The sequence below is a fragment of the Pelophylax lessonae genome (assembly GCF_965119305.1).
Source record: "Pelophylax lessonae genome assembly, chromosome: 7".
NCBI lineage: Eukaryota > Metazoa > Chordata > Amphibia > Anura > Ranidae > Pelophylax > Pelophylax lessonae.
The window spans coordinates 183,375,996-183,388,806 of record NC_138774.1 but is presented as its reverse complement, the minus strand read 5'-3'; the positions used below and the strand labels follow the sequence as shown (position 1 = coordinate 183,388,806).

Here is a 12,811-nt window from a genome sequence, read left to right as displayed (position 1 = left end):
TTCCGTTCAAAAAACGGAAAGGAAGGAAAATCGGATGTCAGCGGTGTCATCCGCTGACATCCGCAATCCCCCATAGACTTACATTAGGTCCGCATATCATCCGCAAACGGATGGGATGATATGCGGACCTACGGAGCGGATGACAGAAATGTCATCCGCTCCGTGAACGTGAAAAAAAAAAAAAAAAAAGTCCCGCAGTGGACCTTTCACACGGAAAGCCCGTGTGAAAGAGCCCTTAGTCTTTTAGCCTGCATGATCTCCTCCAGCTTGGTGGTGGATATGCAATGAACATTGCACTTGTACTTCACATGGTAGATGGGAGATGTGAAGTTTAGGTGTACCTCACTGTTATTCTTTAACCACTTTATCCCCGGAAGATTTTGCTGCTCCATGACCAGGCCACTTTTTCAACTTGGCACTGCGTGACTTTAACTGAAAATTTTGCGGTCATGCAATGTTGTACCCAAAAAAAATTAACGTCCTTTTTTCCCACAAACAGAGCTTTCTTTTAGTGGTATTTGATCACCTCTGCGCTTTTTATTTTTTTCTATATTAATAATAAAAGAGCGAAAATTTTGCGAAAAATTGGCATTTTCTACTTTGACTGTTAAAATATATCCAATATATTCATTTTTTGTCATATATTTAGGCCAAAATGTATTTAGCTACATGTTTTTGACAAAAAAATTCTCAATGAGCGTATTTTTATCCGCTTTAAGACCAGAAGATTTTTACCCCCTTCCTGACCAGGCCTTATTTTGGGATTCGCCACTGCGTTACTTTAACAGACAATCGTGCGACGCTGTACCCAAACAAAATTTACGTCCTCTTTTTTTCCCCACAAATGGAGCTTTCTTTTAGGGGGTATTTGATCATCTGTGCGATTTTTTTAATTTTTGCGCTATAAACAAAAAACCATTTTGAAAAAATAATTTTGAAAAAAAAAAAAAACAACATTCCCCCCCAACAAAAAAAAAGTAAAAATCAAAATTTTTTAACATTTTAGGCCAAGTTGTTTTCTGCTACATATTTTTGGTAAAAACAAAAATCGCAATAAGCGTATTTTGATTGGTTTGCGCAAAAGTTATCATGTTTACTAACTACCGGAAAGATTTATGTAATTTTTGTTTTTTTTACTAGTAAAGGCGATGATCTGCGTTTTTTTTCTTTTTTTTTTGCAGGACTGCAACATTGTGGCGGACAGATCAGACCCCTAACTGACATTTTTTGACACTTTTGGGGGTACCAGTGACATTACTACAGTAATCAGTGCTAAAAATATGCACTGTTACTGTAATAATGACACTGCCAGGGAAGGGGTTAACACTGTTGGTGATCAAGGGGTTAAATGTATGCCTCATGCTTACTGACGTGTGTGGGGGGAGGGAGTTCTGTGGCACAGACAGAGATTGCAGGTTCAGCTATGCTGAATCCTGTGATCTCTCCCTGTCTGTCACAGATAAGATCCGCCTGCTTTGTTTACACAAGCAGGCAGATCTTCTCACACTTTCCCCGACGATCGGGGAAGAGACGGCAATCGCCGCCTCTCCTCCTCTGGCCCGACTCCCGCTGTGTCTAAACACACCGGGAGCGAGCCTTCGGAGGCACGCGCTGCCGAGATCACTAGGAGTCCAGCAACGTAGGTCTACGTCGCTGGACCCAGGGGAGCCGACCTGCCGCAGTAGTATTACTGTGAGCGGTCGGCAAGTGGTTAAAGGATATATGATAAAAATAAATAAATGTTATGTTGCTCCATGCCTGTGGCTAAGAAATGCCTTCTATAATGTGTATAAAAACCTACAGTGCATACATGAATGATGTAAGCAGTTTCCAGAATAATCCACATCAAAAAGGATCTTGATATCTTGTTTATTATGATACTGTATTATAGACCAGATCCCTCTTATTTGGAATATGGCCTCTTATTTACAATATGGCTTCATGTAAACCTCCGATATCTGAACTCTTTGGAGTCTTGATGAGAGGCCTCAAAGTAGAGCATAATTTGGGGAGTAGGTGAAGGTGAATATCTGCAAGCCTAGTGTGTTTTTAAAAGTGTACATATCCTTTAATAACATGTGTGAACCCTTTAAAGTAGAACTAAAAGGTAAAACTTTTTTAAATTGGATGGGGAAAGAGAGGGTTTTACCCCCCTTTTTTGTTATCTGTGTCCTAGTGGGAAGATTTCCCTTCACTTCCTTTCCCCATAGCCGAAACAGGAAGTGAGAGGAAATCCCTGGGTGTCACCAGAACTAGTGTTCCCATTGGAAAATTTCTCCTAGTCTTGTTCTGGACTTTTTGGGATTTTTTTATTTTTATTTTCACTTTCAATCATAATGGTAAACAGGACAAATAGAGAGAGAGGCACAGACCGCAGTAAATACCTGGCAAGAGTTCTAATCTCTCCCACTTTATCCAAAACTAAAGAAAAACCTTTTTGTTTTTTTGCTTTTTAGTTATTCTTTAGGTAGCCGTTTATCGATGGAAGTGCAAGAGCTTCAATTATTGTCATTCTGATCCTTACTATACTATTACTTGGTGATCTCGAAAAAACATGCTTTCAGAAAGGCTTGTAAACTCAAATTTTAGGCTGAGTTCACACATGTGTGAATTGGATGTGGGTTTCCTGCATCCAATTCGCATGACAGGCAAGTGTGACCAGCTCCCAATAGAGACGGTTCACACATGTCTAGGGCGGCCGCGGTCCAGATTGGAAAAAGGGTCCTTTGCACATTTGGGTCCGATTGATACGCGAATTCAGGCAAACATTCGGACCTAATTCGCACCTGAACCGGTGAACAGTCATGCACCAGACCCCAGGTACAAACCCCCGGCCGCACATGTGTGAACCTAGCCTCAAGTCCTGCTTGTTTGTTCAGATCAGTGACTCAAACGGTGTAGCAAGGATAGGGATGATAGCCTCTCAGCCTTCACATTTAAAGTGGCTGTAAAGTCAGAAGGATTTTTTTATCTTCATGCATTTTATGCATAAAGAAAAAAGCCTTCTGTGTGCAACAGCCCCCTTTATACTTACCATCTCTATCCAGCGATGTTGCAGGAGTGTATCGGCTGCCCGAGACTCTCTCCCCTGATTGGCTGAGACGGCAGCGTGGCGCCATTGGCTCCCACTGCTGTCAATCAAATTCATTGAGCTAATCAGGAGAGAGAGGGGGCAGGGCCTAGTCGCTGCTCCATGTCTGTATAGACACGGAGCTGCGGCTCAGTTTGGGTGCCCCCATAGCAAGCTGCTTGCTATTGAGAACTCAATGGGAGGGAGGAGCCAGGAGAGCTGAAGAGGGACCTGAGAAAAGGAGGATCCGGGCCACTCTGTGCAAAACCACTGCACAGAGCAGGTAAGTATGACATGTTTGGTATTTTTAACCCCAAAAAAACAAGACTTAATGTGATCCCCACAGGATGTGGATACAGTGGGGTTGATTTATTAAAACTGGAGAGTGCAAAATCTGGTGCAGCTGTGCATGGCAGCCAGTCGGCCTTCTAACTTCAGCTTGTCTAAGCTGGTTTCACACGGGCTTTCCAATCAGGTCCGACTGTCAGTTTTTTTATGTGGACCTGATCGCACCATCCTGAACTCACTTTGGAGTGGCGAATGTCAGCAGACATGTGTTTGCTGACACCCGTCGCCATCTGATCCGGTCCGCCAAAAAAAAAAAGCGTATCGGATCCGATGACAGTCGGATGGAAACGAACAGGCAGTCAGTTTCCATCTGACAGCCCCATAGAGAACAGCAAGGCTGTGTCTGTGTCCACTGTGCATAGCAGAGTGGACACAAACCTGTCATCCACCTGCTCAACAGGGAGATCCTCTGCTGAACAGGTGCATGTGGACTACGGACAAACCCCGTGTGAAACCAGCCTTAAACTTTGACAAAAACCTGGAAGCTGATTGGTTTCTATGTAGAGCTGCACCAGACTCTCCAGTTTTATTAAATAAACCCAAGTGTGTCTGTAGCCTGTTCCACCCACAACTGAACTGCAACAGAATTGCTGTTGTGTGTGTGTATATAACATATATCATATCTTTTTTTTTTTTTTTTGGCGAACCAAGATGACTTTGCCCTAGTCATGTACTATACTACATTGCTTTCTTGTAAAACTGAATGTAAAGCTTGTGTAGATGAGTAAAACTGGGTTCACACATATGTGAATTGGATGCAGGTTTCCCTGCATCCAATTTGCATGACAGGCGAGTATGACTGGCTCTCAATGAAGCTGGCTCACACAGATTTGAGGCGTCCACGGTCCACAATGAAAAAGTGTCCTGTGCGTCTTCTGGTTCAATTCAGGTGTAAATTTAGGCAAAAAGTTGGACCTAATTTGCACCAGAACTGGTGAACAGGGACGTGCCGGACCCACGGCCGCATATGTGTGAACTCGCCCTTATGCAGCATGCTATCAGATGTGTTTAACTACATTTACAAAATGCTCTCCTGATTGTCTCCTGATGACCTACTTCTAAGAAACATCAAGCTGCTTTTACATTCTAATTAAAGTGTATGGGGAGAAAAGCAGTTCTGATGAACAAATGCCCATGTACTCAAGCCCTTGGAAAGATGCAAAAAAGATGGTGGAAGTAGAATGTAGAAGAGAAACATAATCAGTTATCACATGTAACCCACACATCTTTCAGTCTGGCTAGCTAATCTAATGACTAGTCCACAGCACAGAAAGAATTGCTTGCCGTCTCTTGCTACCTTACTGCAGTTGAGGTGTCTCTAAGCCTGCAGAAATGCTAGATTCAGTCTTGTGTGAATGGGCATAGCAGGGTTTGCCATTGTGACATGTCTGGGCCTACCTAATTTTTGCATGCATGCACGGAGCCTTTCTTCAAGATTGGACACTCTGCTTTGCAGTTCTTCGTAGTCATAGGCGCCAATCTCCTCCTGAAGCTCGTTAAGAACTGACGTCAGATTCTGGACCTCTTCCTTAAACTGCAATACCAATTTGGCATCGGCTTTGTACTCTTCCAACACTGGTATCAGAGGCCTAAGTTCCTCCATTTTCGCTTTTATTGCCTGCAAGGTTAAAATAAGCTGGTTCAGTGCCATGCATGCAAAATTTGGCAACACCCTGACATGCCTATCTACTCTACCCTGTCTACTTGCCTGACTACCTGTGTCTGCCTGACCCCCAACCACAGTGACATTGTGACCTCCCAAAAGGGCAGTGTGAGCAGTGCACTGTAAATTACCATATTAAAAGATGGTCAGTACAACTTATTTGGGAAAGGCCTTTATTAATCATTTTTTTTTCAAATGCAACAACTTATGGTTACATGCTTCTTTTTTTTTTTTAAAACACATACACAAAGTTTTCTTTTTCTTTCTTTAAATAAAAAATAGAATGCATTGACAAGGGTTAAAAATTCTTCATGAAATGCAGCTACATTTGCATGCAAAGGAAGATTGGATTTCAAGGTGTTGAAGGTTCCTTAGTGAGAAAGCTTTAATCGGAAGAATAAAGAGTAAAAAGTAAAAAAAAAAGTAATAAAAAAAAAAAGAAAGCGAAAAAAATAGGGGAAACAAAAATTAAAGTCTGATTGGTGCCCAAACTGCTGTGTGTCTTTCATGGTAACATAGGAGTTAACTGCCTCTTCAGTCACTGCAATTTAAGTTAGCCCTGTAAGCAAGAAAATGAAATACCATTGAAGTCTTTGTGCACTTAGCTGCTTGAAAACAAGGTTTTTAAGAAACAGATGCTTGTTTATTAAGGCAGTGAAAGAGCATTTATAGTTTCTAGAAATCTATCAGATTTCAGACTTTATCCGTTTTAAAATGTATCTACACCTGAAACATTTTATTCAACTTTAGATAGAGTTGGGAAGGATTGAAGCCCCTGTCAGGTATTACTGCTGTCTGAGGCTCCTTTACACTTGCACACTGCTGCCTGAAAACACGCCATACAGCCTTTTTTTAATTTTTTTTATACTGATCTAAAATGCAGCCCATTGTTTTAATTCTACCTGTGTACACAGGTGCATAAACAAGCCCTGTGTATTGATCAGTAAAAAACAAAATATAAAAATCTGTGTTGCTGGCATAGGCATGCGCAGGGGGTGTACCTGGGCAAACCCTAATCACTACATGCAGTATCCATTCCCCCTATTGCCCAGGCTTCCCCCATGTTGCCCCCCCCCCCCACACTCCACAGGGCTTCTCCTCTCCCCCCAGCTGTTGTGGGGGATGTTTCAGGATGGAGAGTGGGGAAAGGGGCTAGTAAATATGTCATTTACCAGTGCCTTCCTTTTATAAATGAACACAGTAAACATACTCAGCATGTTCAGTTAAAACAGAAGCATAGTAAACTGTTTACTATCCTTCAGTTTATGAATGAACAGGAAACCACTCAGCACAGTGCACTTCCCATTTATTCACTGTCCCGTGCAGCCGAGGCTGCAGAGAAAGGCATTGTTTTGGGGTGCACACTCTTAATGCAATAGGCTGCGGACACCTATGGGTGCCTGTCAGTATATTGGCCCCCCTTCGCCAGTATATGCCCAACACAAACACCTGAAATTACATCCAGAAATGCTGATGTTCAAACATCAATACCATCCACAAGAGGCCTTTGCCTAGGTTCACATCTATGCAGATCTGCAAGTCGCGTTTGCATGGGCTGCTGTGCCTGCATATCCGGCAAGAAAAAGGTCCCTGCACCCTATATTATTTTATTTTTTTAAATGCAAGCCTCACGGAAATTGCATGGTGCATTTGCATTCTTTGTGTGTGGGAAAGCGCATTGTGTTTTTCAGTGCGTGGAGGTGTACCTAAGCATTAACGTGCCGGCACCCCCATCTGTTTTCTGTGTATCACCGCGTTTTGTGTGTGGGCATTTGGGTGTGGGAATGCATGCAATTACACACATTACCACACCCTGCACAGATGTAAACCCAGCCTTAGAGATTTCTCCTCACTTACTGATTGAGGGACAAATTTTCTCACCAGACAGAAAGTAAAGGAAACTTCCAACAGCAACATATGCAGAAGTAAAAATGTGTTTTCTCTTTCGTTCATTGACGAAGCTCCTGATTCTTCTTAACCATTGGGTTATACTGCCCCTTACAGGAGTAGGGCACTAGGCAGGAAAAAGCTTGGCTACGCCTATGGGCAGTTCCAGGGGGTATACACCAACTCTCAGCTATAGGCACTCAGTTTTTTTTCTGCCTAGTCAGGAGTAAGGACCTAGTTCCTTGCTGGGATATTTGGTCCTGGCAAATTTTTTCTCTTTAAATGGAATTTTTTCCTATCTTTGTTTTTTCTTTTGTTCTTGTGAGAATTACAAATACAGTCAATTGCTGGACTGGACATTCAAGATCCAGAAGGTCCCCTCAGTGTGGCCAGCGAGGGAGCTCAGGACTCAGCTCTGCGCTAGGTCCGCTGCGACATAGCCCCACTGGACGGGGGCTGGCCTGCGAGTTAAACAGCTCGCAAGAGCACATAGGACCTGGCCTCAACCTGAGTCACAGCGTTCCTCCTGGCCGACAGCCAACTACATTCCGATGGATCGGTTTTCTGTCCGGAGCGGTGTCCACTCTGTTTTGGTATGGTAAGTAGCTGTCCCCCTCTTCTCCTGGAGGGTTTTGGGGTGGATGTGGGCCCTGGGACGGTGGGACCCCCGGGTTCCGCTCCTTCCCCCCAGACCCTCTAACCTTTCACTTGTCACTGTGGGTCATTCGCCCCCCCTCCATGGGTGAGGTTATGAGCCGGCTTTTGCCACGTGCTCTAAACGGGGGGCTTGTTGGAGTTGCTGCTGACCGGGTTTTTCCTGGTGCGCAACGGGGGTTAAGCAGGGTTCCTTGACACCCTTAGGGTTGGTGACTAGGGCAGGAATGTCCTCTGGGCTCCCTGCGGTGGCTGTTGGGCTGGGGGAGCGGATGGTTTAGCATCTGCCGTTCCACACCTCACGCCGCCAGATCCGACCAAAAATTTAGGCTACGACTTTGCGGCCTATTGGTCGGAAACTATGTTGGGCGGCCCCTGCGAGGGTGGCTGAAGCTACTGCCTCCCATTTGGGCATCTGCCCTTCACTTCACTGCCCCTGGGTGGTTGGCTTCTGGTGGGGCTCGCATCCAGGCGGCTGGGCACCCACAAAAACTTAGGCCGCGGCCTAGTAAGCAATGCGGCTAATTCAAGCGCCTCCGTTGGGGGGCAAGACCAGTGAGTTTGGCTGAAGCCCCCACTCTTCCTTTTGGGCATCTGCTGGACTGGGATCTGTGCACTTGTGGCTGGGCCTCCACGGAAATTTAGGCCGAGGCTTGCGGCCTGCTAGGCCATGCGGTCAGCTTGGTGCATCCATTGGAAGAGGTAGCACTGTGGGGGCGGTTCAATGACCGCCTTGACATCATTATTGCGTGGTGCATCTGCCGCTTTTTAGCACTGCGGGACCATCAGGGTACCCTGCCTGTTGTCCGTGTCAGGGTGGGTGGCCCCCTTTTTAAGGGGGCTATTTACTATTATGCAGGCCTCTATGGAGGGGCTCGGAGGGCGACCCCTTTGTCCCCTTTTTAAGGGGTCCAGTAGGTGGTCCAATGGTGGGCGATCGGTCTGCGTCCCCTTTGCGAGATCACAGTCGGCAGCCCTCCCCTGATTGTTACATCAGATCTTGAAAAAGTGTCTCGGCTGCTGCGGACGTGAGTCACTCTGCTGGGTCTGCGTCCACACACCCTGAGTGTTCAGATAGCAAGGATGATTCCTCTGCTCCTCTAGCTGAGCATGAAAAGGCGCTGGTGAATGCAGTTTGCAGGCTGCGTTGGAGGCGCTGGTCCCTTTCGGCACCCACAGGCCCTCCAAAGCAGCGAAGGTGTTTCCCTTTCCGCTTACTTTGACAACATTGTAACAAAACAGTTGCGTTGTCCAAAACGCAGTGGTTCCTAAGCGTTTTTTGCCTTGGGGTATCCTTATGAGGATTAACTGCTTAAAAGGTGGACGGTCCCACCTGTAGCGGAATCGTCAGTTTCCAGGTTGGTAAAGCTTCCTTCATTCCGGTTGAGGAGGCTTTACAGGTCCAGCTGATAGGAGGGCGGAGGCTCTGGCCCAACATATGTTCGCTGGGTCTGGTTCGGCACTTAGGCTGGTATTTACTATTGCCCTGGGGTCGCAAACTCTGACGGAGTGGGCTAAACTTTTACACCAGGACCTGGAGGGGAAACAGCTTCCCCGTCTTGCCGAGCTGGTGGATCAGTTGATCCAGGGGCTACAGTTTATCTGTGATGCTTCTTTGGATGCGGCTCCTTTGATTTCTAGGCTGTCTGTATCAGCAGTGGTCCTTCGGTGTATTATCTGGCTGAAATGCTGGTCTGCGGACCATACTTCTAAGAACGCCTCATCTGATCTCCCCTTGTAGGGGATTGAGGGATCAAGAGTCAGGGCCTCCACCAGAAGTTCCAAGAGGACATGGTCTGACCTGCGGACAAGGCTGCCTCTGCAGGGGCGCCCTCACCCGTATCTGGGGTGGGGGGACATCTTCGCTGGTTTCCAGATCCATGGACCTCCCTGGTACAGGATGAGTAGGTCTACTAAGCTATTCCGTCAGGCTACAAGATCGAGTTTGGTCTTATCCTCCGGAAAGGTTCTTCCCTTCCAACCTGCACTTGTCCCCAGCTCGCTTACAGGGTCTCTTTGGGGCAGTGCAAGACGTGTTGCTTTAAGGGATGATTGTTCCAGTCCGACTGCTGAACTTTTTCAGGGGTTTTTACTCAAACCTCTTTACAGTTCCCAGGAAGCATGGCAAGGTACGTCCAATTCTGGACCTCATGTCGCTAAACTGCTTTGTGCGGGTACTGAAGTTCCACGTGAAGTCCATTCGCACGGTAGTGGCGTCCCTACATCGGGGGGTTTTCTTCTCGCTTTTATTAAGGACGCCTACCCGCACATTCTAATATGTGCCCGTCACCAGTGCTTCCTCTGTTTTGCCGTGGGCGAGGAGCAGTATCAGTTTGTGGCGTTGACCTTTGGTCTCGCCTCCGCTCCTCGGGTCTTCACAAAAGTGCTGGCATTGTTTGAGTCAGCAGGGGATTGTCTTTCTGGGGTACTTGGGCGATCTTCAGACTGCTCGGATGGACATCTGGAGATTACTCTGCGAACTCTGTGGGAGTGTGGTTGGATTCTGAACCTTCAGAAGTCTGCTTTGGTTCTGTCCTCAAAAACTGGACTATCTGGGTCTGACTCTAGACTCGGCCTCAACCAGAGTGTTTCTTCCTCTGCCAGAGACAATTCAGCTTCTGTTGTTCAGCAGACAGTCATCCCTCCAGGCTTGCACGTGGGGGCTGGGCCTGATGGTGTCCACCTTTTGAGGAAGTCTGTTTGCACAGTTCTACACAAGATCTCTGCAAAAGAGATTCTGGTGAAATGGGACAAGGATCCACTGTCTTTGTTCTCCGGCACTTCGACAGGGAAAATCCTTCTCCCCCTGTACTGGATGGTTGTCGCCATGGATGCCAGCCTGTCTGGGTGGGGAGGCGTCAGGCTGGCAGAGTCCAGACTGCCAATTAATGTACTGGAACTCCGAGCAATAAGACTTGTCTGGCTCATAGGACCATTCGTCTTTAGGGGTGTACGGTACGAATTCATTCGGACAAGGCCACGGCCGTGGTCTATGTCAATCACCAAGGGGGGAACAAGAAGTGTCCTAGCGGCTCAGTAAGTAGCTAGGATTTTAAGGTGGGATGCCAATTTGTCCAGTCCTCTTGAACTCCTGCCACAACTCCTGTGCAGGGTCAAGGCAGAAAGGATTCCAGTGATTCTAGTGGCTCCAGACTGTCCTCGCCGGTCTTGGTATGCTAATCTGGAATGGCTGGTTGCCGATGCTCCTTGGGGACTTCCCCTCAGGGAGGATCTGCTGTCCCAAGGACCAATCTTCCACCCTGCTTTACAATCGCTGGCATTGACTGCTTGGCTGTTGAATGACAGGTGCTGAAGGATAGGGGTTTGTTTGAGTCTGTGATTCCTACGCTGTTGAAAGCTAGGAAATCTACTTATAGGAAGCTCTACCATTGTACATGGAAGACGTACATTGCGTGGTGTGAATCTCTTGGGGTTCATACTCGCTCCTTCTCGGTGGATCGTATATTAACCTTCCTTCAACGAGGGGGTTAACAGCAATTGGTCTTGAGCAACATCAAGGGCCAAGTATTGGCTTTGGTGTTTTTTTTTCCAACGACCTTTGGCCACACACACTCCCTGGTGCGTACCTTTCTTCAGGGTGTCCGACATTTGGGTCACTCAGTGTGGACTCCGTTGCCACCCTGGGATCTTAATTTGGTGCTTTCAGCTCTACAGAAGCCTCCCTTTGAAAATAATCGGGAGCTTTTCCTGCTTTCGCTGTCCCAGAAGGTGGCCTTTTTGGTGGCTTTCACCTCTGCGCACAGGGTGTCAGAACTAGCAGCATTATCCTGTCATTCACCTTATGGTGATTCACAAGGATAAGGTTGTGCTTTGCCCCTGTCCGTCATTTCTTCCTAAGGTGGTCTCTGACTTTCATTTGACTGAAGATATTGTGTTGCCTTCCCTGTGTCCCAGGCCTTAATATCCAAAGGAAATTGCCTTGCATGTGATCTGAGCAATTAGGGTGTACCTGGCAGCTACAGAGTCTTTTAGGAAGTCAGATTCTCTATTGTGCTTACGGACTGAACTCACAAAGGGTTGTCCACTTCCTCTACGACCATATCCAGATGGATCAGACAGACGGTGGTTCAGGCCTATTCCATCAAGAGTCAGGTTCCTCCTTTCCCTGTCAAGGCGCACTCTATAAGAGCGCCTAGTGCCTCCTGGGCTTTCCGTCGTCATGCGTCAGTGACGCAGGTTTGCAAGGCGGCTATCTGGTCGTCAGTGCACACTTTACAAAGTTTTTATAGAGTGGATGTTGGCATCTGCGGATGCTTTTTTTTGGCTGCAAGGTTTTGCAGGCTGCTGTTTAGATGACCTGGTGCTCTTTGAGGATGTATTGTTTTTCAGGTGAGCTCCAGTTGTTTGAGGTAGAGATATGTTACCTGATTGGCTATTGTTAGCCTTGGGATTTTTTTTCTGATGTTTTTCCCACTCCTCATGTTTAACACTGCTTTGGGACTTCCCAATGGTTCAGAAGAATCAGGAGCTGTGTCCGTCAGTAAACCAAAGAGATGGGATTTTTGACTTCCTGTAAAAATACATTTCTCTGATGTTCATTCCACCCCACCCCTCTGTGGAGTTGGCTTTCTTCTGACACTGCTTGTAACAAAACTCTAGTCAAGCTTTTTCCTGCCTAGTGTCCTACTCCTGTAGGGGGCAGTATAACCCAATGATTAAGAAGAATCAGGAGCTGTGTCCGTCGATGAACATCAGAGAAATGGGTTTTACATTAAGTCAAAAAATTAAATTTTTTAGGTTAAGTATGGAAATGCTAGAACACCTGCCAGATTTCTTTGTGTTTCCTGGTTGCAAATGTTTCCACATTTCCTGCCTGCTAAAATGTAGTCTCCAGAAAGTTAGGGAAAATCTCTCTAATGGAAACCCAGATAGCAGTAAAACCTGACAGGGATTCTAACCCTTTCCCACTCTATCCAAAACTAAAATAATAAAAAGTTTTAGGTATAAATGCACTCCAGTTAGCAGCAACAATGTAACACAATCGCTGTTTGGTCATTGTAGGTTACCAGTATGTACGGGGTCCTTTAAAGCAGAACTTTTTTTTCATTTTGGATAGAGCAAGGGAGGTTTATCACCCCTGTCAGATTTTTTATTTTCACCAAGTGTGTCCCATTGCAAAGATTTCCCTATCCCTTCCTGCCTAATAGCCAAAACAAGTGAGAGGAGAT

General features: G+C 46.2%; 1 protein-coding gene across 2 annotated transcripts in view; it reads right to left on the bottom strand.

The window, feature by feature from the left end:
- Positions 1-12,811, bottom strand: part of OLFM1 (olfactomedin 1) — a 122,034-nt gene that overhangs the window by 43,625 nt on the left and 65,598 nt on the right. For both annotated transcript variants that reach the window (XM_082264399.1, XM_082264398.1), the window contains exon 4: positions 4,817-5,036. In XM_082264399.1, the coding sequence (XP_082120525.1) occupies positions 4,817-5,036 (220 nt within the window). The remainder of the gene's footprint in view (positions 1-4,816; positions 5,037-12,811) is intronic.